General features: G+C 40.4%; 1 protein-coding gene across 1 annotated transcript in view; it reads left to right on the forward strand.

The window, feature by feature from the left end:
* Positions 1–27275, forward strand: part of dlgap2a (discs, large (Drosophila) homolog-associated protein 2a) — a 394976-nt gene that overhangs the window by 293774 nt on the left and 73927 nt on the right. Inside the window, exons 4-5 of the mRNA XM_061968624.2 lie at positions 10065–10218; positions 14705–14921. Coding sequence (XP_061824608.1) covers positions 10065–10218; positions 14705–14921 — 371 coding nt within the window. The remainder of the gene's footprint in view (positions 1–10064; positions 10219–14704; positions 14922–27275) is intronic.

Below are 27275 nucleotides of genomic sequence, written 5' to 3' on the forward strand. Positions count from 1 at the left end.
TTCTTTACCTCTTTGGTCCGGAGGACACGACGTCCACAGTTTCCAAAAACAATTTGAAATGTGGACTCGTCAGACCACAAAACACTTTTCCACTTTGTATCAGTCCATCTTAGATGAGCTCAGGCCCAGCGAAGCCGACGGCGTTTCTGGGTGTGGTTGATAAACGTTTTTCGCCTTGCATAGGAGAGTTTTAACTTGCACTTACAGATGTAGCGACCAACTCTAGTTACTGACAGTGGGTTTCTGAAGTGTTCCTGAGCCCATGTGGTGATATCCTTTACACACTGATGTCGCTTGTTGATGCAGTACAGCCTGAGGGATCGAAGGTCACGGGCTTGGTTGCTTACGTGCAGTGATTTCTCCAGATTCTCTGAACCCTTTGATGATATTACGGACCGTAGATGGTGAAATCCCTAAACTCCTTGCAATAGCTGGTCGAGAAAGGTTTTTCTTAAACTGTTCAACAATTTGCTCACGTATTTGTTGACAAAGTGGTGACCCTCGCCCCATCCTTGTTTGTGAATGACTGAGCATTTCATGGAATCTACTTTTATACCCAATCATGGGACCCACCTGTTCCCAATTAGCCTGCACACCTGTGGGATGTTCCAAATAAGTGTTTGATGAGCATTCCTCAACTTTATCAGTATTTATTGCCACCTTTCCCAACTTCTTTGTCACGTGTTGCTGGCATCAAATTCTAAAGATAATGATTATTTGCAAAAAAAAAAAATGTTTATCAGTTTGAACATCAAATATGTTGTCTTTGTAGCATATTCAACTGAATATGGGTTGAAAATGATTTGCAAATCATTGTATTCCGTTTATATTTACATCTAACACAATTTCCCAACTCATATGGAAACAGAGTTTGTAGATACAAATAAATCACACATAAACCGCAGTGGAACTAAGGTGGAACATAATTAGTTACACAATGCTAGTGACTAGGGATTTCACATGTAAATCTAATACGGTACCAATTCCCGGTACCTGGAAATTGTTACATGTACTCAACAGTAAGAATATTCAGTATTTTTGTGTGCTTGTGTGTTCATGTGTTAATAAATGTTAATTTGTTTAATAATACAACACATTTTTATCTAACATTTAACACCAAGCTGATAATAACTAATAACTGTGCTGTACAGTTGTTATAGCTTCATTTGTTGCATGTTTAAGTCTCATTTGCAAGTATTATAAAGTAGACTTTGCATGCAGTTGCAATTCCAAGACATTAGATGGCAGTAGTGTACAGGCTATGGGGTGTTGCATAGTGTAGATCAGGGGTGCTCACACTTTTTCTGCAGGCGAGCTACTTTTCAATTGATCAAGTCGTGGGGATCTACCTCATTCATATATATAATTTATATTTACTTATTTATGAAATATATGTTTTTGTTAACAAGTTAAAGGTGTTTAATGATAATGCAAGCATGTTTCACACATATAGTTAATATTGTTAATACATTAAAGGTGTTTAATGATAATACAAGAATCAGGGGTGCTCACACTTTTTCAGCATGCAAGCTACTTATAAAATGATCAAGTCAAAATAAAGTACCTACTACAAAAATGCAAAACATATTGATTTCTAAATATATTGAGGATTCTTTATATCTACAATGTATGTTGATGTACATGCATAACCGCATGAGCCAATATAGCACAACACAACACAATTAACTATGTACATTTTTTGTCATTACCCGAGTTTAATCTGATGACTTGCACTGAATTGAATCAGTCAGGGATGCATAGTCCGGACAGTAGCTGCTGACAGCCAGCCTCAAGCACACTTCCAAATGTTCATCAGTCATGGTGGAACGGTACTTGGACTTAATGATCTTCATGTGGGAAAAGGCTGACTCACATAAATAAGTGGAGCCGAATAATGCAGTCAAGGAGGTAGCACATTTCCTGATGTTGGGGTACTTTACCTCTGTGAGTAAGTTCCAGAACTGTCCATAAGCTCTGGACTTCAGCTCAATGTCGGCTTGCAGTGTCAAAATCTCATCTTCCACTCCAGAAGAGTTCAGGTGAAATAGTGTTGCAATTTTTGATGGGAGTGAATCAACCTCAGCATCTTCCCGAAAAGGATAGCACATGAATGTAGCGACTGGCTCGAGCAAAGAAAAGTCTTGAAAGTGTGTGTCAAACTCTGACAGACAATTGTCAATCTGCTCTGTGTAGCGTGCACTGTCAAGTTGCACACAGGCCTTCCCTTGCATCTCCAGCTCTGACGCCAGGTTCTGGAAGTTTGCCAAATCATGGCGCTGCAGCTTTGAGGAGAGATGTTTCATCTTTTGTTTGAAAGCATTAACTGAGCTGATCATATTGATCACTGTTTTGTCTTTTCCTTGCAGCTCTAGATTAAGATCATTCAACATGTTGGTCAGATCGGTTAAAAATGCCAAGTCTAACAGCCACTGACCGTCATTTAGTTGCGTGTATTCTGCATGTCCAGCTGCTACACGGAAAAACTCCTTAATCTCTGGACAGAGCTCTCGAAATCTTTGCAGGAATTTCCCTCAACTAAGCCATCTCACGTCAGTGTGCAGCAACAACTCAGTGGTCGCAGTCAGCCTTCTCCAGATGTGCACGAAATAACCATCTTTGAAGAGATCTGGCGCGAATAGAACAGGCGATCTTCATTGCAACATCCATGATCTCCTTCATGTTGAGCATTTTAGCGCATAACGCTTGTTGGTGGATTATGCAATGGTAATTTAGGAAGTCCGGGAAATCATCGTCCTGCCTGCACTTGGCAATAAATCCATTCAAGCGGCCAACCATTGCGGGAGCTCCATCCGTGGTGATAGACATCAGTTTGTACACTGGGAGCTGAGTTTTCTCCATAAAGTTTTTAAACGACTGAAATATGTCCTCTCTTCGCGTCTGTTCTTTCATGGGCAGTAATGTTAATAGCTCTTCTTTTGTAGTGATATCACTAAACACCATACGAATGAAAATGCACATCTGAGCTGTGTCACTCACGTCCGTAGATTCCTCCAACTGCAGTGAGAAACACTCGCAATCTCCGATGTCCGTCCAAAGTTGCTGGGTTAAATCCTCAGCCATGGCTTCACAGCGCTGTGTAACTGTACATCTTGACAGCTTTGATCGAAAATAATATTTCTGCCTTATTTTTAAAGTCTCGGAACAATGAGTCAGCTGCTTCAACGAATGCCTCTTTTACCATCTCTCCGTCTTGGAAGGACTTCTTGTTATTAACGATGATGTGACTCACCCGGAATGATGCTTCGGTGGCGACTTTCGCTTTTGAAGTTTGTTGTGTGAAAAATGACTGCTGTCCGGACAACTGGGATTTCAGTTCCTTCACCTTTCTCTTTCTCAGCTCGCTTTTCAGCGGGAAGTCGGTGTCGTATTTTCCATGAATAGTCCGAAAATGCTGCTCCACATTTCCCTTCTTTGGTATTGCGATGTCAGATTGGCAGATGAGGCAAACGCACTTCGAAAATGTCATCGTGAAAAAAAAGTCCTCCTCCCATTCCGTATGAAAGTGATAAGTTTATGTCTTCTTACTTGGTCCAGCTCCCCCACTCATTTTTATACCCTTAAGAGAAAAAACCGAGGGCTGAAAATTGGCGGTAACTCGCTGACAAGCTTGTTAGCTTTGCTGCACTGAGCGCCGTTGTTTGCGCATGCGCAGTGACCTAAGTGTCAGAAAAACAAAGATGTCATCTGACTGGCTGCCCTGTTTATCAATCAAAAGTCGGGATGGATGATAGGCTGGCGTCAATTTGTATTACATAAAAAAAAAATATATATATATATATTTTTTTTTTTATTTTTTTTTTAATATTTTAATGTAATACGCTCTACCAATACTACCTTTGCGATCGACTGGTAGATCGCGATCGACTGGTAGATCGCGATCGACGTATTGAGCATCCCTAGTGTAGATGTAGTATTTGCCATTAAATTAAATGTAGTCTTTTTTTGCGACCTTCAAAGTGTTCACATTATTGGACTTTTTACTAGGGATTTATGCCGAGTACAGCTATTTTTAGATACCAGTTCCTAATTGGTTCGGTCCGGACCGTTAAAATTCTGGACTATCGATGCTATCGGTACTTTTTTTTAATCCAGCTGACGGTCGTAATTATGACAGACACGTGTGGTCACATTCATTCAGGTGCCGTGGCAAAACAGAAACAGAGGTAAACAGAATCATAGATTTACGCGTCATGTGAATCTCAGATAGAATCAATGTTTGCTAAAAATAGAATCTAAAAACGGAAAGTCGCGGAAATTGCCGTAATGTGACAGAGACACTGTCATCGAGAAGAAAAGGGGAAATCATGTTTACCTTTCACTGGACAAACACTTCCCTCCATGGAGCCCTGCCAGCCAGGGGCCAGCTCTCTATACACAGCAGCCCTGCACATTGCACCCTTCAGGGGCCATTTCTGTGCTTGCCTCCGGGACACATGGCCACCTCAAACTACCAAACCAACTCTAAAATACAGAGCTGAACATTTCCCAAATGACTTCTAAGTGTCAGGTGATATAGTATATCCATCCATCCATCCATCCATTTTCTACAGCTTGTCATTTTGCCATGAAACTGTGTGAAAAACACCTGCTACTACTACAGCCAGTGGTGGACGCGACCACTGCTTAAACATCTTCATTGGTAAGTTGATGATAACTTGACAGCTTCTAATACTATAGCTGGCGCACCAGTGTTGACATCATAACTGACACATCTTTGTGTGTGCGTTCTCTTGTAATCTCAAATTTATGTATATATTGTTATTGTGTTTTTTCCAATTTAATTCCTTTTTTAAATTCACTTAAAATGTTAATAAAACATTGAACTAATTCCTAGTTTATTTGTTTTTTTCATTTTAGAACATATCGCTCAGCCCTTTAGGATGTGATAATTAGCTTGGAATAATCACAAATAAAGAAGCAACACCACACAAAAGATAGTAACGCAACAATATTTCCTCCTCAAAAGACTCTCAAAGTCCAGTGTCTGCCGAACCAGTAATCCACAGGCCAATATTAATCCACTCAAAAAAGTGAAAAATTGAAGTAACATAATCATCCATAAAGTTGCTCAGAAGCAAGATAGCATCCGCTCACAGGTCTCTAGTCGTTGTCTGACGTCACTTCATCGCGCCACGCTTGGGTGGCACCAAAACACACCTTGCTTATTTGCACACACACCTAATATACTAATTAATTGTATTGCTGATATATTGGACATGATATAAATTATGATACACAATACCATGTAAAAGGTCTGTGTTCTGCTCATAATAATAATACAAATAATAGATTGTATTTGTAAAAAGCACTTTACATTGAGCAAACAACCTCAAAGTGCTACAGTGTATTAAAAAATAAAATTAAAAGATAATAAAAATAAATAAAAACAGCCTAATAGCTAGAACTAGTATGCATATATAAAAAAAAGGCTTTTTTAAATCCATTAAATCACTCAGCAGCTATTAAATATAAATTGATATTTCCAAATAGAATACATGTCTAATATTTTTACTTCTGACATTCCAAATATGTTGACAAGCACAGTAATATTCCCTCATTCTGTCTTTTTCAGTCTGTCGTTGCAGTGCGATTACCCCCTCTACTCATAGCCATTTAGTACACTCCACTCGTGCTAGATAGAGATGCAAAACAGCGGTTGCAGAACATCTTGATTAATCACATTGCGCATGCTAAATGGTTTTATTTGCATTTTCTCCTCCCAATATTGTGGATGTTCTAATACTGAATAGTAATAATGAAGACAAACAAGCTAAATTGATTGTGCTCTCTATTTTGCTCATTTAAGCAGTGACGTGCGGTGAGGTTGATGGCTGGTGAGGCACTGACTTCATCACAGTCAGATTTACAAACATATGAACCCTAAAGAGTATCTTATTCACCATTTGATTGGCAGCAGTTAACGGGTTATGTTTAAAAGCTCATACCAGCATTCTTCCCTGCTTGGCACTCAGCATCAAGGGTTGGAATTGGGGGTTAAATCACCAAAAATTATTCCTGGGTGCGGCGCCGCTGCTGCCCACTGCTCCCCTCACCTCCCAGGGGGTGATCAAGGGGATGGGTCAAATGCAGAGGACAAATTTCATTTCACCTAGTGTGTGTGTGACAATCATTGGTACTTTAACTTAACTTTAACTTTACACATACAAACTGTAGCACACAAAAAAGCACATTTAATAAAAAAAAACGTTATTATGGTCTTACCTTTACTTATAAATGAAGTCCATGCGCCGCTGTTGTGCTGGATTAATGCACCCCCTGACGGGAGTGTTATATCAACTAAAGCCCTCACTTAAACTTTCCACGTGCAAGATTGAATCTATTTAAAAAAGTGTAACCGAGGGTTTATAAATGTCGCCTATACAGTATGAAACTACAAAATAACAAACACGGAGGCTCCAGTTTACACGAGGACCACTTTATTTACCTTCTTTCAAAAACCTCCGCTCCACTCCGTGTCATCACTTCCGCTCTTAGCGCCTTCAAAATAAGAGCTCAAGGCATATACTGTATAACAGCGCATAACAGGAACTTAACATCACAAAGAGGAAAGCCCATGAAAATAGGTTACAAAAGTTATTTAATGAGAAGCCAAAAAGTGCAAAAACAATAATGTTCGTGTTGGAGGAGTTGTGAATTAGGTACACCTGCAGTCTGCAGGTGTACCTAATGTTGTGGCCCTGCAGTCATTCACAACTCCTCCAACACGAACATTATTGTTTTTGCACTTTTTGGCTCCTTATGAAATAACTTTTTTAAATAGATTCAATCTTGCACGTGGAAAGTTTAAGTGTGGGCTTTAGTTGATATAACACTCCCGTCAGGGAGCGCATTCTACGGCGGGGGTGCAGGAGGCGGGATTACTGCGAGCCTCAGCCAGTGCGTCTTTTGCAGCCGTTTTATGATCGCTCAGCACAAGAAATACGTTACACACATACAGTTGTTGACAAAATACACTGTACATTATATACCTCAGCTAACTAAACTATGGAAATGTACAATATAATTCATATAGCAATACGGTCTCACTGCACAGCAGGCCAGCAGTTAGCCGAGTCCACAATCCATGGTGAGGCACAACGTAGTGATGTGCCTCAACTGGCTGCTGATCACCGCACCGTCTCTTCTCAGTATTTGAACGGCAAATGTGAAAATTCAGCGATTTTAAATAAAAATAATCTAAAACTGGTGAAGTTAAATGGAAAATAACTTTATAGTATAATCACTGGATACATATAACAATTTAATTAAAAAAAATTCGGGGCCTCACCTGCCTCTAGTGACTGCACGTCACTGCATTTAAGAGACACAATCCCCTGCACAGATGTTCAGTAGATCAGCTTTGTGTGGGCAAATCAAGTTTGCAAGTGTTTTAATACGCACAAACCTTTAGTAGATCAGACCCATAGTGTACAATAATTTGACCCCCTTAATACGCGGCTATTAGCAAACACAAACACGGAAACACGAACCGTAAACAACAATACAAGGAGCGCATCAGAGTAGGGCCATAGTCTGAACATAATACTGATGCAATACCTTGATACATAATGATAGAGAAGATTGTTAATGATGACTGATATTCTGGAATGTAGGAAACAGCGGCTGATCCTACAGGTCAATGGCAGCTTTTTTTCCAACAGTACAATTAATTAATGTAAAGGTAAACTGCATTACAATTAGAGATGGGTTCGGAATTCTGTACCAGTGTATTGAGTGATTTATGTCTGCACTAACGAGTACCGATTCACATAAAACCTAATGGTACCTTACTATCATACCTTCATTGCAGGCAGGGTCATGTCCGGTTAAAAACTCTGCATTAGCTCGAAAACCAACAAAGCGAGCATGCGTGATCGAAAACACTCAAAAGTAAGGTTCCACTTTTCAAAATGCACTAGATCGATGCTAATTTACATTGGATATGCCATATACATGCTACTCATTAGCATTATCCTTTTTACATGGACACAACAAATTTAGTAATCAAAAATACAACTAAGATGCACGTTACAATCAAACAGCTGGTGTGAAATAGGTAGTACGTTACAATATAAACACTTTAAAGGGCTCAACAAAACATAAGACGGCGTGGCGCAGTGGAAGAATGGCCGTGCGCGACCCGAGGGTCCCTGGTTCAATCCCCACCTAGTACCAACCTCGTCATGTCCGTTGTGTCCTGAGCAAGACACTTCACCCTTGCTCCTGATGGGTACTGGTTAGCGCCTTGCATGGCAGCTCCCTCCATCAGTGTGTGAATGTGTGTGTGAATGGGTAAATGTGGAAGTAGTGTCAAAGCGCTTTGAGTACCTTGAACGTAGAAAAGCGCTATACAAGTACAACCCATTTATCATTTATAAGATGGACACTATCAACTTGATAGCAAATGCTACTTCCTGACAATGACAACACAGCTAGGACACACAGAAATGAATGCATTCTTGCAAATAAGACCCAGAAGCTCGGTGTTTTATGTTAAATATTTTAAAAAAAATAGTTTTACTATTGAACAAATTAACATTCATAACCACATGAATACACAAAAAAGTAGCAAAAATGTATTACCAGTGTTCTTGCAAGGCGTGCTCTCCATTGAAATTCATAAAACCCCTGCCTCTGTGCATGCGTATGAATCAAAGGAATGCGGGAATGTAACTGGCAATAAAGGAATCTTTCACTTGAGTACAACTGTTACACTAAATATGTATTTTTTTATATTTTGTCATTTAATATACATGTTTTACACTACAAGTTATTAAACAATCTAGTGTATGATATATTAAGTTATGTTAGGTCTGTTTAACAGCAAAAAAACTACTTTAAAAAATTATAAATTTGATGTTTTGTAGTGTGAAACATGTGTATTAAATGGAAAAAAAGATAGCGCTATTTATTAGTGTAACCATCGTACTCACGTGTAAGATTCCTTCGATGTGCAATAACATTTCCGTATTCTTTGGATAGATACGTATGCGCAGATGCAGGGGGGTGCATGAATTCCAGTGGCAATGTTTTGATCTAACAAATCGTCGTACCAGGTTTGTACAACAATTTTCCTTGAAATGCAACAATTTTATGCTTCTGGTATGATAATTTGACATTTCCCATCTGGCAACACAGTGCACTGGGGTAATTTGTCAAATGCTCGCTTAACTGAGCTGTCTTGTGGTACGTCTCACATGACGCCACGCACAACAGCAGTTCGATTTGGTTTTGTGCACCTTTAGATTTACAGGTGCTTCAGAGTTCCCACCACAACAGGTTTGATTAACAGTGACACAACATGAAGCATAATATTGATTGAAAATAAAAACAGCATTATGTAAATTTTGTGTTGTGATTATTTTATCATTATTTTACTTGATTCGTGTGTGGATGTCTGAACTTTTCCTTTTGAATGACTTTGCAAACATGGAACAAGGACATTCTACAAAAGAAAGGCATATACTAAGTCTAAGAGCCTTCTTTTTAATCACGCTGGCATTTTAATTTAATTTACTGCCAAATATTTATCACCATTGAAGGGTTCTAACTCATCCTTACCTGCTATTAGAAAGCAATCCTGCAGAGAGAACATTTGTAATCCTAGTCTAACTCACTTGGAATGTATTTACTGAATCATTTTCTTTCTTTGGGATATTCCTTCTGGTTGCTGGGTGCGCGGAACATTTCTCTTCCTCTGCTTGGTTGGCACGTTTAATTGATGCGGTGGATAACGGGGTGCTCCCTGAAGTGCTTGCCTGCTAACTAGCTCCTAATTTGCATTTCCCTCATTTGCACAGATTGATTTGATGTTTCAGCACAGCATAAATCCAATCACCTTTTTTAAGGACAGTGCTGCACAGAGGGTGGGTCTCTTCATGGAGGAAGAAAGGTCTTAAACTCTTTCCCTCCAAACTTCAGGTTGTCCAGGGGAAGCACAGTGCCTTGCACAGCACGCTCAAGTCATCCTGTATTAGTTATTAGATCATATTTATTTGCCTAAAAGTGCCATTCTTGGCCGACTTGTCTTTCTGTGTGTCCAGTCAGAGTTACCACATGCAAACAGCCATGCACCCAAGCATTGCCCTGGACCCCTCTGCAAACTGCAACTCCCCCAAGTTTCGCTCCAGGAACCAAAGCTACATGCGGGCAGTCAGCACCCTCAGTCAGGCGAGCTGTGTTAGCCAGGTGAGCCAGGTGAGTCACCGAACTCTGTGTCTTCTTACTGTTTACTTTTTGCAAGCAACTTAGCTCTTGTCAGTCGTTTGGTTAGTCACCACGCTATTCAGTACACAATGTTACAACAACACAGTCCATGCCCTCACACCTAAGTCACTTTGTGTTGTTGCATGGGACACAAGTACGCAAATCATCTCATCTATTTACATTATCTTGTGGTACGGATGTCATTTAGAGGGGTAGGCAGTGGGGAAGCATGTCCCCTGCACTTTTTCGAAGGACTGTTTTAGTCACTTGCACTTTTTAACGTCCAGATATAATGTTCTATATTGAATGGAGGCAAGTCAAACACTAGTGTCAGGCGGAAAACGGCCACTCAGGCTGAAGTGTGTCCCTTCAGACCACCTACAAGTGAATTGATTGGCTTTCTGCCTTGACAACAGGACAATGATTAACAGCATGCAGCAGCTGACCAATCAACGGTCAGATGCGAGATAAGAGCAAGTTGTCCTCCACCCTGCAATATGAATCACCAATGATTAAGACAAATGAAACATCCACTCAGAAGTAGGAAGTGTATCAAAAGAAGTATCAGCAGACCTGGTTTGATTCCCAGCCAGGTATGCAATAAACTGAATCATAATGCAATCTTGAAAAAACAAAGTAAACCATTTTCTTTCATTATGTTGGATGCAATATTTTGTTAAAAAAAAAATACATTAATGAACAATTTGTATCCCAATTTATAATATATATATATAATTTATATTACTTCAAAACATGCATCTAATCCCTTAAAGGCCTACTGTAATGTGATTTTCTTATTTAAACGGGGATAACAGGTCCATTCTATGTATCACTTTTTCTTTTTTTTTGACAGTCCATATATGTTGACAAGCTGCAGCGCAATCGCCTCCTTTCTCGCAACTATTTCTGCGCAACTGACATGTCCTTTCTAGACATAAAGACGAAAAATAGTGCCTGCAGTACAGTTTTATTTTTGGCAATTCATACTGTGTGTGCTAAATAATTGCATTTGCTTCTCCTCCTCCCAGTATTCTGGGCACATATTGAGCATATTCTTTGAAGACAGACACACTAAATGGATTGTGCTCTTTAGTTTTCTCACTTTAGAGACAAGAACCTCTGCGCACAAGTTCAGTAAATCAGCTTTGTGCAGGGACAACTCCAGGATTTTTTCTCTTCCGGGTTTAGGGGGGAGCTTGACCGATTCGTGCGGGGGCGAAGAAAATAAAACATTTCCACGACTTCAGTTCTCATTTTTCAATAAAATCAGCTATGATACACGGCGCAAGCATGTTCGATATTAAAATGAGTTTTACCTGAATTTGACCAACAGTTATTCATAGTTAAGAGTAACACAAGCAACGATGGCAAAAATGTTTCACGTGCAAATGTGACAGGAAGAGCAACAAACCGCGCTTATACATCCAAAATGTGACAACAAGTGTCTTTATCCGTATGTATAATTAATAAAAACAGACAACCATGCATTGGCAATATTGTTTCGGATCACAACAAAATAGCTTAAGATATTATTAATAGTGAAATAACATTAGAACTCTTGTGTGGAGTTTGCATGTTCTCCCCGTGACTGCGTGGGTTCCCTCCGGGTACTACGGCTTCCTCCCACCTCCAAAGACATGCACCTGGGGATAGGTTGATTGGCAACATTAAATTGGCCCTTGTGTGTATGTGAGTGTGAATGTGAGTGTGAATGTTGTCTGTCTATCTGTGTTGGCCCTGCGATTGTAGCTGAGATAGGCGACCCCCCGCGACCCCAAAAGGGACAAGCGGTAGAAAATGGATGGATGGATGGATAATATTAGACCTATAGGCTACAAAGTGCACCTGCATTGCTGCAACGAGAAGTGCAAACAGCTCAATTTACTAATGATCGCTCTGGAGGGGCGGGTCAAAAAAGTTTGGGGAGCCAAAAGATGAAACTAGACATTTGCTAAGCGTTTGGAAAGATTGACCCGGTTGCATGATTGGCCACAAAAAGATTAAACTAGCCCAGCGGCAGGTTTAAGAAGGATGGGATAGGCTCAGCGCGCGGAGGGGCGGGACAAAAAAAATAATTTTTGCACTGTGATTGGGCAGCCAAATAATGAAGCTGGGCTTTTGATAGCCGTTTGGAAAGATGGAGTGGGTTGCATGGCCACAGAAAGATGGACCCGAATTCGCTGAAATGATTGGCTGCCACAATGTTTTCCCGTTTAAAGGCCTACTGAAATGCGATTTTCTTATTTAAACGGGGATAGCAGGTCCATTCTATGTGTCATACTTGATCATTTCGCGATATTGCCATATTTTTGCTGAAAGGATTTAGTAGAGAACATCGACGATAAAGTTTGTAACTTTTGGTCGCTGATAAAAAAGCCTTGCCTGTACCGGAAGTAGCAGACGAGTAGCGTGACGTCACAGGTTGTGGAGCTCCTCACATCTGCACATTGTTTACAATCATGGCCACCAGCAGCGAGAGCGATTCAGACCGAGAAAGCGACGATTTCCCCATTAATTTGAGCGAGGATGAAAGATTCGTGGATGAGGAAAGTGAAAGTGAAGGACTAGAGGGCAGTGGGAGCGATTCAGATAGGGAAGATGCTGTGAGAGGCGGGTGGGACCTGATATGCAGCTGGGAATGACTAAAACAGTAAATAAACACAATACATTTATATACTCTATTAGCCACAACACAACCAGGCTTATATTTAATATGCCACAAATTAATCCCGCATAACAAACACCTCCCCCCTCCCGTCCATATAACCCGCCAATACAACTCAAACACCTGTACAACACACTCAATCCCACAGCCCAAAGTACCGTTCACCTCCCCAAAGTTCATCCATTACATATATTTCCCCAAAGTCCCCAAAGTTACGTACGTGACATGCACATAGCGGCACGCACATACGGGCAAGCGATCAAATGTTTGGAAGTCGCAGCTGCATGCGTACTCACGGTACTGTGTCTGCATATCCAACTCAAAGTCCTCCTGGTAAGAGTCTCTGTTGTCCCAGTTCTCCACAGGCCAATGGTAAAGCTTGACTGTCATCTTCCGGGAATGTAAACAATGAAACACCGGCTGTGTTTGCGTTGCTGCAGTCGGCCGCAATACACCGCTTCCCACCTACAGCTTTCTTCTTTGCTGTCTCCATTGTTCATTGAACAAATTGCAAAATATTCACCAACACAGATGTCCAGAATACTGTGGAATTTTGTGATAAAAACAGACGACTTAATAGCTGGCCACCATGCTGTCCCAAAATGTCCTCCACAATCCGTGACGTCACGCGCTGACGTCATCATACCGAGACGTTTTCAGCAGGATATTTCGCGCGAAATTTAAAATTGCACTTTTCGGCATGTGTTGCAATGTTAAGATTTCATCATTGATATATCAGACTGCGTGGTCGGTAGTAGTGGGTTTCAGTAGGCCTTTAATGGGCAGTCTTATTATCCATTTCTACCATATATAGATAAAAGGGAGGTCACAAATGGGGCGAATTCCAAACGGCACCATTGGAGGAAGTATGAAGGAAGGCAAGATTGTTTTAAAAATGGTAAATGGTCTGTGTTTATACAGCACTTTACAATACCTGAAACAATACTACCTCCGCAATGCCTCCACAGTTTGATTTAACATTTTCAAGACTCATGAAGCTCTCAAATACACAACAAGAGGTACCATTATGTAAGAAAAGTTGTTTTTGCATAATAGAGCCCTAAAATTCTAAGGGAGCTCAACTGGGGCTAAACAGATTTCTGACGGGGCTATAGCCCCCCCCCCCAGAACCAGTGTAGCGCCGTCCCTGGCTTTGTGTGTGCTATCAAGTTGTCACATGTTTTACTACAAGCAAACCTTTAGTAGATCAGGCCCCTTTACTTTATGCACTTAAAATATTTGTTTGTTTGATCTGAACACCCCGATCTTTCTACGTCGGCTGGGCTTAGCTACTAGGGCCATAGGGCCTATGGACACGGATATTTTCAGAAACGCACATTTTCCACACTCTGGTGCTCAAAGAAATTCTCCATTCACAAGAGGAGAGTTAAAAAAATCTTTGTCCACCGTCATGCGCAGTTGAAACCAACATGAAACGAACCCCTGCGAGTCATTATCTTCATGTTTGGTTGTTAAATATAGTTTAAAAATATGAGATAATGTTGCAGACACAAGTTTTTTTAAATCTCCATCCTGACTGGAATTTTCCAAAAACTTCAATTGTATGATATAGAAACATTTTGCGTGTATAAAAGAGGCCAAAAAGCATTAAAAAACAATGTGTATTAAAAAAATATACATGTTAGATTGATTGGAGACTTTGTCAATAGGCATGAATGTGAGTGTTAATGTCTATTTGTGACCCGAAATCAGCTGGGATATGCTCCAGAAAATGGATGGACAGATGGAATTTTTAGGATGAAATTTTAAAGATATCCATTTTCTCCTTTCCCATGTTTTTTTTTCTGCCAGGTGAGTGAAACAGAAATAAATGGACAGTTTGAATCGGTCTGTGAGTCGGTGTTCAGCGAGGTAGAATCCCAGGCCATGGATGCGTTAGACTTACCCGGCTGCTTCCGAACCCGGAGCCACAGTTACCTGCGTGCTATCCAAGCCGGCTACTCTCAAGATGATGAATGCATCCAACCCATGGCCTCCACGGTCACTTCCACCATCAGATCGACTACAGGTAAAAGAGTACAATCTATTTGTTGAATATGTGCGTGTGTACAGTACTGACAGAACAGCTGATTATCATATTATTTGCTTTGAACATGTGGTCATGGCTGGAAATTAAGGCATACAATTGTCATACTGTCAGGTTTCTCATGATCCTTGCATGGTTTAATATGTATTTCCATTTTTATCGATGTAGTATTGTCGTTCCTGCAACCTCTGAGCTGTGCAAGTTCGTCATTCTGTATTTTGGATGCGGTGCCTCATCTGCTTGTCCACTGGATGCATCAGAAAGTAAAGTTATGAACCCTATTGAAAATCTCAAGATAGAAAAATCAGGCCAGATTCTCAATAACTTTCTGCAGTACATTTTATATCTAACTTTCTCTATTATGCCACCAGGTATATGCACTGATTTTTTATTATTAAATTGGGCAAAGAAATGTTGAAAGTGTCGTACAAGTTTTCCATTTAGACATGTACTGCAAATATCTAAATGTCACTGTGAGATTTCTCTCATCTTAGGGTCTTATCAGTAAATGCAAAATCCATTGTTTACACGATATCAGATCACATGACAATTATGCAACGTGAATAAATACCAGCTCGTACTGAATGTACACATTTTTGAAGGTTTGCAATGTTTAATCATCCATAAAAGACATTTTTACGTTGCTAAATCCAAACCTTCTCAGCTGACACATCCATTTATTTCTAGTACTAAGGCGTGATTAAGCTGCTGCCAGTGGTTTCATGACTTCCCTCGATTAATGGCTTCTCAAGGGAAAAAAAGACGTCCAAGCACAGATGAAGGCCGGGAGAAGAAAAGAAGAAAAAATGTGACCACAAAAGAAGTGTGAATGGATTCCACCTGTTGCCACACAACAGTAGGGAGGGTTAGAGGTGTGTCCATCTGGAGATGTGCTTATTAATACTTGGTCACTATTGGTTCTGGCTTACACTGCTTTCTCGGTAAACCGATCTCCAATCAGAGGGAGCTAAATCAGCTTTTTAAGAGACAGGACTTGGCATTTGAGGGATTTATTCATTTTGGACATAAGGCAATCAGCTTGGAATGTCTGAGTCAAACTGGAAACAACATTTTCAATAGGGTTCATACTATACTTCCTAATTGGTGGGAAAAGGTTTGGAAGCTTTGCTCATCTTTGCCTCTTTTCATTGCACAAAGTACATATTTCTGTAAATTAGCTGATAGCTGAATGGCATGCAAGTATTTTTTTAAGCATCCCATCAATTATAGATCATTTTGTTTCAGGTTCAAGGGGCTAGGAGGTTTTGCTTTGTGCATTGAAAAGATGTTGAGAATGCATGCTACAAAATAATGTTGAGAAGGCAGTGTAAACCATCAACATAAATGAGTCAAAATGGGAGCGCTTAATCAACATTATGCAGTAACGTATCATGGAGTTACCAAATATTTAACATACATGCAAATTATTCAGTGAGCAAATTGTGGCAATAGCAATAAAAACATTCACACTGTAAATGTATGTTACAATCTTATTTTGACTCATGGCATGACTTAATGTTGCTGCTCTGTGGCAATAAAAAGCACATCCTCCCCAGCTGCTCACACCTTTGGCCATATTACAAATACATATTTACATTTGTCTTCCAGACAGAAATTATGTGCAGGAAGACTCTTGTTTACCCAAGCAAGCAAGGGCACATAAGGATTTGGGAGCAGAAAAATCCCCTTTGGCCCATGATGATCTAGGCTGCCCCATCAGAGGAGACAGGCCCTACCACCAAGATAATATGGTTGCTAAAGCCAAACCAATGTCTGGACCACCTGTCTCTCCAAGCCTCTTCAGATCCCCCAGACCTACTGCATCAGAAAGGCCTTCACCAAAAGCCATACAGGCCAGTATTAAAGAGTCAGCAAACTTGGCTGCAGCTATTAGCATGCAGTGGAAGGAGGAGGTATCTGCCATGCGTCGAGAGCTGGCTGAACTCAGACGGGACCTTTGTAAAGAGCTTCGTGCTTTCAATACTAATTTTAACACCTTCACAAAGCATTACAACACGTGGTCTCCCCAAAGTTGTAACATACCGGCAGGTGGAGAGGTTGGAGCAAGTGCTGAAGCAGGAGCAAGTAATGAAGGTTTTGGAACCTCTGGGACAGATCGAAGCACTGGGGGAGCTAAGGGAAAAACAAAAGTATCTAAAGTTTCTGTGGGGACTCAGGCCAGAAGCAAGGTTTTGGTGCGGCAAAGCACTGCAGATGCTGCAGTCAATTGTCCAGATGAGAAGGAGAAAAAGAAAGGGTCGCGACAAAAACTGCCAAAGCAGCTCTCTATGGACCCAAGTATTCTTGCGCGTCCACAGTCAATGTATGTGGAAAGTGCCATTCCACTTTCTTTGGATCCAATAATCCCGTGCTTAGTTAAAGAATCCAAACTAGAACCATTGGATGTACCAATCACAGACACAGAGATGTTTGATCCAGAAGCTCGGAGCTTGTCTAACGTTATCGCTAAGGAGCCTCTCACTTCTGAGCCGGCTCTTCCATTACAGAAATCTCCTGAAAGGCCCCATATTTCAGTGACTGTGGACCAAAAGATTGCAATCACTCCAGAGCAAATCAGTGACAACCCCTCCAATGATAAACCACGCTCCCCACACTTGGAGAGCACTGAGAGACAAAAAATGCCTCGTCCATATCCAGTCCCTGTTGTTACTGTGTCTCCACCAGAAGAATATGGAGTTGGCAAAACATCAGATTTTGAATTTCTGGAGCATTTTGTTGGAGACAAGTCAGATCAAAGGCCTGGGTCGCCAACCAATACAGCAGCCGATTATTCAATTAAAATTGATCCAATGGTCTCAGAGCCAAAAGCAGCAGACTTACCAATGGCATCAACATCCCACACGACTGATGGTAGCCAGTTTTTAGTTTCTGATGCACCCACAAGTGAACCTGACGTTACTCCATCAGGTAGTATGGATAAATGTCCTGCCATTGTGGTGACAGAGTACTTTGACATAGATTGCCCTTGTAGTCCAACTGACAGTGATCCAAGGTCTGACCCCATAGTCCCATTTCTAGACAACACCACAAATCCTCTCGCAGAGCAAGTACAACCAGACTACTCCTTTTCATCTAGTTCAGCACAAAATCGACCAAAAACTGAACCAGACTCAGGAGACTCTGAGTGGCCACCCCTTCCCGAACCTCTTGATCACACCCCAATATATCATGCTGATCTGGTTCACGTTGACCTAGTGATGCTGACCTCCCTAGATCAAGAGGATCTGGATTCAGTGTTCATGGATCCTGAACCAGAGCCATTTCATCCAAGTCTTGACTTTCCTTCTATGCAGGATTTGAATGCTGTCATTCAATCAGATTGTGCTGGTTCACCAGTACTCATTGCAAGCCCTGACACAACATGTCCTGTGGATCACTGTTTGTCAACAGATAGTACCTGTTTGAAATCAGCTACAGAATGTTGTTTAAATTCTGAGCCCCAAAGTGGATTGTCAGTAATACAGAAAGCCCCTCAACCACAGGTCACCGTCACAATATCGCCCCCTAGTTCCCTATCCCCTGATACCTCTTTAGAAATGGACTTTGTACCCATATGTCCAGCACCAGATCGTTCATCACCTGATTCTGATGCATTCCCACTTGATCTGGAGGACACTGGGACATCATCAATTGTCCAGGCAAGCATTAAGCCATGTGAGATGACTGAAAAGCCACCTGAGTCAGATGAATTTCCCCAAGCGCATGGGGGGTTTGTGAAGGAAAAGATCTCAGATAGTCCAGATGGGTCTTCGTACGAAGAAGCCTTTCTGTGGTACCGATGGCAGAAAAGAACACAGAGGCAAGAATCTGTGCAAAGGAGTGCCAGTGTTGAACTTTGGAGTGGGAGATATGAGTACAACAGTGCAGAAATCACATATGTATCTCTCACTCTGTGAGCAAGTACTTAAGTCTCGGCAGACAAAATGTAGCGACAAAGAATATCGATAACTCATGGTAAATAGCTGCCAAAGCAATGCACTGATCCAAATGTAATGAGATCTTTGGCATTCAAAGCAAGGACTTTCTCATGAATTTCTGCAAAGATGAACTGCATTTGTAGCAGCAAGAGCAATCATACTTACCTTCAGCTCTGACAGATGTACAGAACAAATATAATTTGAAATATTTACAGAAAATGTTATATTCTAAGGATGCGGACTGCAAGAAAATGACTGCTCGGTTCAAAGACTTAGTAGCAGAAGATGAATAACATTACTCAATTATTTAAGAAACTCTTTTGGACAACTTAAAGGCAAGACAGGACAAAAGATGATTCAGAGGTGAACGTACTTACAGTGACAATGGAAACATTCATTCCCTTCGCCTGGATGCGTATGCAATTTCACTTGAAGCTGGAGTGAGATCATTTGGACAGTTATCATATAACTACTAACTGCAAGGATGTTTACTATGACGTCATCTTAAATTCTGGAATCTGGAATACTGTAGCGTTGATGTCTTAAATTCTAGTACATATTCATGCTCCAATACAGGGGTGCCTGAATTGTTTGTCTCCAGAGGACAAAGTGAAAATATGGGTGGGGGGGGGGGAAACGGGTGATTTTTAAAGGGGACCTGTGATTTTTTTAAATTCAAATTGTAAAATACTTCTTTATGTTCTATGTAATATGGACATGATTTGGTGTAAATTATGTATAAAATTTGGCTCCACGGTCACAATACTTATCTGTTTTTAGCGTGTCTGCACGCAGTTTTTTTGAGGCGTTTCCTCTCGATTGCAACTGAAACCCTCCTTGACCCACCATCTCCATAATAATCAAATTGTATCTTTTAAAAATAAATGTACACTGTTAAATGTATATATCTTGAAGACAAACATCACCTCTATTTAGTCTTCCAGAAAATAAACTTCATATTCATAACATTAAGTAAACCTGCCCACTCTTGGATTGATACAGAGCTGGGTGGGGGGCTAGCCGACACGTTAACTAAAAATGACCATACAAGTACTTCCACCACACTGTTACATCACACTGTATTCACTGTTAAAAAATAGACTGTAGTATCCGGGGCATCCATAACTGCGTGCAAGCTCACGCCCAAGAGCATGAACCCTTTGATTTGACAATTTGGCATTTGTTATTGTGAGTATCCAACATTGTAGCAACATCTATAAGTCAGAAAAGGGGAATATCATCATAGGTCCACTTTAGGTGTACAGCCCCATTAGTGAGGAGTTTAGCCCCATAACGCCATATAAAAAATAGTGGAGATCATTGTGCTTGATAAATGGCAACTAGTCAACCTTAGAGATGGTTATGTGAGCTTAGAAGAGGTAAGAATGAATTTGGGAGGCTATATTTGGCCTGCAGGCACTACTTCAGGCACCCCTGCTCTAATATATTCCCATACACAATTATTATTCACATTCAGGTTACTTATACAGAGCAATCAATTTGATGGCAAATAGTTTGATTGAAAAATACTCGGTAATTCAGTCACAAGTATTTCATAACAGTAATAAAGTTTTATGCTGGAAGATAATTTAATTGACTGTGTATGTCTTTATCTCATCTCATTGTTGTGCTCAGGAATGAAAAAGCTGAGAATGTAATCCCACGGGATAATGTTTTTAGTCAGGGATGGGTACCGAATGCGGTACTTTTTTGGCACCAACCGAATCCCGCCAGTCCTATGGATTCACGTAAACTCTAACGGTGCCATGTTACGGTACCTGGTTTGCGCATAACGTCATGCCCGGTTGCCGACTCTTCGCACTTCACTCCAGCAGCACTGAGGGGACTTAGCCAAACTACCTTTACCTCTAGATAATGTTGCAATTTTCAATGCCAACAAAGCAGTTAACTCAAAAATCGATGCAACGTAAGTAAAGTAAGGCTCCATTTTTCCAAAAATATGCGAGCTTGATGATATTATACTTTGGCTTTCCCATTAACATGCTACTGATGAGCATTAGCAATTTCAATTGGCGATTTCAACACCTCCAAATTTGTTAATGAAAAGTACAACTGAGATGCACGTTACATTCGAGCAGCTGGTGCGTAAAAAGTACAATACTTAAAGGGGAACATTATCACCAGACCTATGTAAGCGTCAATATATACCTTGATATATTTTTTTAACCGATTTCCGAACTCTAAATTGGTGAATTTTGGCGAATTAAACACCTTTCTATTATTCGCTCTCGGAGCGATGACGTCACAACGTGACGTCACATCGGGAAGCAATCCGCCATTTTCTCAAACACATTACAAACACCGAGTCAAATCAGCTCTGTTATTTTCCGTTTTTTCGACTGTTTTCCATACCTTGGAGACATCATGCCTCGTCGGTGTGTTGTCGGAGGGTGTAACAACACGAACAGGGACGGATTCAAGTTGCACCAGTAGCCCAAAGATGCAAAAGTGGCAAGAAATTGGACGTTTGTTCCACACACTTTACCGACGAAAGCTATGCTACGACAGAGATGGCAAGAATGTGTGGATATCCTGCGACACTCAAAGCAGATGCATTTCCAACGATAAAGTCAAAGAAATCTGCCGCCAGACCCCCAGGAAAAGAGTGCGGATGAGGGTATGTCTACAGAATATATTAATTGATGAAAACTGGGCTGTCTGCACTCTCAAAGTGCATGTTGTTGCCAAATGTATTTCATATGCTGTAAACCTAGTTCATAGTTGTTAGTTTCCTTTAATGCCAAACAAACACATACCAATCGTTGGTTAGAAGGCCCATTCATCCATCCATCCATCTTCTTCCGCTTATCCGAGGTCGGGTCGCGGGGGCAGCAGCCTAAGCAGGGAAGCCCAGACTTCCCTCTCCCCAGCCACTTCGTCCAGCTCTTCCTGTGGGACCCCGAGGCGTTCCCAGGCCAGCCGGGAGACATAGTCTTCCCAACGTGTCCTGGGTCTTCCCCGCGGCCTCCTACCGGTCGGACGTGCCCTAAACACCTCCCTAGGGAGGCGTTCGGGTGGCATCCTGACCAGATGCCCGAACCACCTCATCTGGCTCCTCTCGATGTGGAGGAGCAGCGGCTTTACTTTGAGCTCCTCCCGGATGGCAGAGCTTCTCACCCTATCTCTAAGGGAGAGCCCCGCCACCCGGCGGAGGAAACTCATTTCGGCCGCTTGTACCCGTGATCTTGTCCTTTCGGTCATAACCCAAAGCTCATGACCATAGGCGAGGATGGGAACGTAGATCGACCGGTAAATTGAGAGCTTTGCCTTCCGGCTCAGCTCCTTCTTCACCACAACGGATCGATACAGCGTCCGCATTACTGAAGACGCCGCACCGATCCGCCTGTCGATCTCACGATCCACTCTTCCCTCACTCGTGAACAAGACTCTGAGGTACTTGAACTCCTCCACTTGGGGCAAGATCTCCTCCCCAACCCGGAGATGGCACTCCACCCTTTTCCGGGCGAGAACCATGGACTCGGACTTGGAGGTGCGCTTCACACTCAGCTGCGAACCGATCCAGTGAGAGCTGAAGATCCTGGCCAGATGAAGCCATCAGGACCACATCATCTGCAAAAAGCAGAGACCTAATCCTGCAGTTAGAAGGCGATCGCCGAATTCGTCCTCGCTTTCTCCCGTGTCGCTGGCTGTCGTGTCGTTTTTGTCGGTTTCGCTTGCATACGGTTCAAACCGATATGGCTCAATAGCTTCAGTTTCTTCTTCAATTTCAATTTCGCTACCTGCCTCCACACTACACCCATCCGTTTCAATACATGCGTAATCTGTTGAATCGCTTAAGCCGCTGAAATCCGAGTCTGAATCCGAGCTAATGTCGCTATAGCTTGCTGTTCTATGCGCCACGTTTGTTTGAGTTGGCATCACTGTGTGACGTCACAGGAAAATGGACGGGTGTATATAACGATGGTTAAAATCAGGCACTTTGAAGCTTTTTTTAGGGATATTGCGTGATGGGTAAAATTTTGAAAAAAACTTCGAAAAATAAAATAAGCTACTGGGAACTGATTTTTAATGGTTTTAACCCTTCTGAAATTGTGATAATGTTCCCCTTTAAATTATTAACACCTTTAGAGCGCAAAAAAACCCCAGAAAAACACACTATAAACTATACACTACTGCCATCTAATGTATTGGACTAGCAACTGCAATTTCAACTTAATGTCATACTTGCAAATGAGACTTAGAAATGTTATAATAAAACAAGATACAACAATTGGACAGCAGTTGTCATAATCAGCTAATTTTTAAATGTTGCTATTAAACATTTTATTTTATTGACAAAAACAATTAATATTTATTAACACACACAAAAGTGCTGAAAATTGGTACCTTTGAGTAGTATTATGGATTCCCAGGTGGTAATTGTACCAGTTGGTACCATATCAAATGTGAACGGTACCCATCCCTAGTTGTAGTGGCACCTCGGTTTTTGTTTGTCATGCGCTCCAATAGGTCCGGTGAAAACCATACAGGTATCAAATGAAAAGGGGAGCAATTCTTCTGTGTACAAGTAATTTGTTCCAGGCACCCACAAATATGAACGCAAAACACATTTCATAGAGAATAATTATTATAATATACATGCAGAAAACTATATAAAAATGACAAATTAAATATATAAATGAACATTTTACATCACTTTTACCTTTATTGAAGATTTGTTGGCGAAGACGGCAAGGAGCGGAGAGGGAGAAGGGGGCAAGGGAAGGTACCATCATACTTTGGTGCAAGCTCTTTCTGGAATTAGGGTTTCTCACCTTTTTTTATCAAGGTGCTCGTATTAGCAACTTTACATGGCCACATGGTGGTTTATTTTGTAATGAATGGGATTTTTTGTTGTGGCACGAGCAAACGGAATTGTTTGTTTGTTTGTTTGTTTGTTTGTTTGTTTGTTTGTTTGGTCATACAATAACTGATACATATTACGAAAGTGATGTAATGATAAGTGGGATTATTATTCTTAGTATATGTCGATTATTCATTATATATTATATATATCTTGTAATAATATACTGAATAGTGTTATATATCAGTTGATTAGGTATTGTATTATTGATCAATAATCAGACTGTTATATCTTAATGATGAGGAAGGATCTTATAAGTTTGGCTTTTTCCTGTTCTTTTTCAGACACATTTTTAAAATGTTCTTTTACTTTTTTAAATATACCGTATTTTTCGGACTATAAGTCGCAGTTTTATTTTATAGTTTGGCCGGCTCCAGTGCGATTTATATATGTTTTTTTCCTTCTTTATTATGCATTTTCAGCAGGTGCGACTTATACTTCGGTGCGACTTATACTCCGGAAAATACGGTGTATATATATATATATATATATATATATATATATATATATATATATATATATATATATAGTATGACAATATTGTATTGGAAATGTTATATGTTTCTCCTTAAATTGTGTAGATGAAGAATATTTTTGGTTCATTGTGTCTGAAATAAATTAATGAAAAATTGGAACCAAATGTTGGCAAAAATATTTGCGAAAACCGAACCATACGAAAAATGGGGCGCACGAAAATCGATGTACCACTGTATAATGATCCTGGGAAGTACTGTACTTTATTGTGTGAATATGATCTATACGTGTGACAATGAGTTGATAACAGTGCATGAGTGATGTCATGAATAATTTGTACATTTCATATTCAGCCTTATTGCAGTGTTTTTTAAAATATTGGGTCAGGACCCCCTGTGGGATGGTGGTGAGGTGTCAGGGGGGTTGTGAGAAACAGGGGAGATTATCATTCTTTGTGTCTACACTCTTAGTATTAATTTTAAAATGATAAACAAGCCTGCAGATAGGTGGCAGCAGTGCTCAACCTAATTAACAGACTCCCTCTTCTACCCAGTAGAAGTAGTATGTACACAGGAACACACGTGTGCAGTGCTATCGGAGGTGATAAGGTGGAGAAGTTATTTAGAAGCATATGTTGTACAAAGAACGTAACTCACACAGTGCGTTGTACAGATAAATATGTTGATATTATCAATTTTTTTAAAGTAACTTAAGGAGGTTGCGAGAATTCCTGTTCCCCAGGGGGTCATGACAGACAATAATTGAGAAGCAGTGCCTTTCTGTAAGCATTGGATTGTAATTATCATTTCTTCCTGATAATCAGTGCTATTAAAAGCGGCTATGTAGCCACTGACGGCACAATTATAGTATATTACAAGTAGAGAAGAGCTGAAAAGATCAATCACATGATAGATCTTAGCTATGTGCCCAATCAATGGGTGCTACATGCTCACTGTGCTCTAATGAAGCACACTGCTACAGAAAGGAACCTTTGAGCTGAGCATCGGTGCGTTTCCAGAAAATGACTTCTTTTTTTTGGCCTGTGAACTTTATAAGAGTTTTGGCTAAATTGGCTGAGGCAAGAAGACTTTTTTTTTAAGTGATGAAATGTCAATTGATTGTATTGTATTCATGTTCCATTGCAGCAGCAAAGCCCACCTCTCTTTTACTTGCTCCTCCAAAGACATATTTTTCTTTACGAAACATCCATCTGGAAATAAATTGTAATATAACATGTGCTCCGTAATAAACTTTTTTTTGTTGCTCAAATGAAATGCAGTAGTGTCAACAAACCAACCATGTGCTTGCTGTAAGTCGAATATATTACCATTTTTGTTGTGACCAAAATTCAGATGAGATGCTGTACAAAATGCTTTCAACTAAAGGTTTATCAATGTGGAAAAAAATGACTGCTCTGGTTTTTGGCAGATTTGAGATATTTAACTCCAATTATCTCCATGCTTCTGGTCATCAAAAGACAAATGCATAGGTCAGATGTTAATACATCAGTGGATAAAATCATTTAAAAGAACATGGACGGAATTTGGAATATGAAAACTTCATTATGTGCTATTGGCCAGTGGGTAAAAAGAGTGGCATAACAATATTAACAAGCTGTCTGTGAAGATATTTTATAATTATTAATATCCAGTGGTGTGCCATCAGGGCCAGCAAGGCCTTCTCTGCTGGCCTAACATAACCAGAAATCATGATCATAATTAAAGATAAAAAATATTTTTTTATTTACTTTTCCTAAATATCTAAAAGTATTCATATTCTCTACATGTCATATTATGCTCCTTCCAGCGCTGTTGTTTTTAGGTTAGAGAGTTTTTATCCAATCAGAATTCAGCTACTTTATGTTGCCATGCTGCACAAAATCTGCCCGAAGCCTTCAGAATCAACAATGCGGGCGTCTGTGCACTGTAAGTGTTCGGGACATACAGTTGACAGACAGTTGCAATAGCCAATCAGATCACGAGTTGTTGACAGTAAGGCCTTCTCGCTGGCCTAAGGCAGATATATATTGTGATGTTATGAGCTAGGTAACATAAGAACTCCATTACCCAGCATGCCACAGTAGTGCAGAGCATGCGCAGTAGCCGTGTTTAGCCATGCAGACAGCGGGACGTTTGTGATGAGCACGCTGTGGAGCAAACTTTAAGAAGTCAGCCATCAGGCCTCGTCTGCATCTTTTATGATTAGACAAGACTACACATATATTTGCAAGGCCGTTTTCAAAAAGGATATTTAAAGAGAAACTACATCTTGTGAGATGATGTCAGCCAACCCCGGAAGCTCAAATGGGTTCTACAGATTGTGAGTTCAGGTATTTTATTTCTTTATTTTTTCACGTTTAATATGTTTTTTGACATTTTTATTTTTATTTTTAAATGTGCCAGAAAATAACCTGTTACCGGTGGTGATTCAATGCACAGTAGTGCGTAAATGTGTTTCTGTATAGTATTTCTCCAGCAATGGTCATGTGGTGACATCAATGATGGTATTTTGAGAGGTAATCATTGAAGTCGGACATCACTGAAGGCCTAGGTGGGAAACGCACGGCCCGCCACTGTTAATATCACACATAAATTGTTAAGACACAAGACATGCATAATAATAAGATGGGGTGCATAGTTTTTGTTTTTTCAAGAAACTCAACCACATTTTACATTGTAAGCCAAAAAGAGATTTAATTAGAAACTGCAAGAGGGAGGAATTAATTGAAGAAGAAAAGAATACGATGCATAATACCGCAGAAATTATGATTTTTTTTTTTGGATGGAGGGGGGGTAATGAAGGGTGGTGTGTCGTCGGTGTAGATCCACCAAGATCTATTACCTTAAATCCATTTATTTAAGATATTGTATTTTGTTAGTAATCCAAACAATCAGATGAAGATTCAATCGTATAAAAACCGAAGCAATATTTCCCATAGGAAAATTACAATTCCAATTAATCCATTCCAGACGCCCACAAATATTGACAACACACAATTTATAGAGAATATCTATAGTTGTGTATGCATAAATGAATGTG

Source organism: Nerophis lumbriciformis, linkage group LG08 (assembly GCF_033978685.3).
Source record: "Nerophis lumbriciformis linkage group LG08, RoL_Nlum_v2.1, whole genome shotgun sequence".
Taxonomy (NCBI): domain Eukaryota; kingdom Metazoa; phylum Chordata; class Actinopteri; order Syngnathiformes; family Syngnathidae; genus Nerophis; species Nerophis lumbriciformis.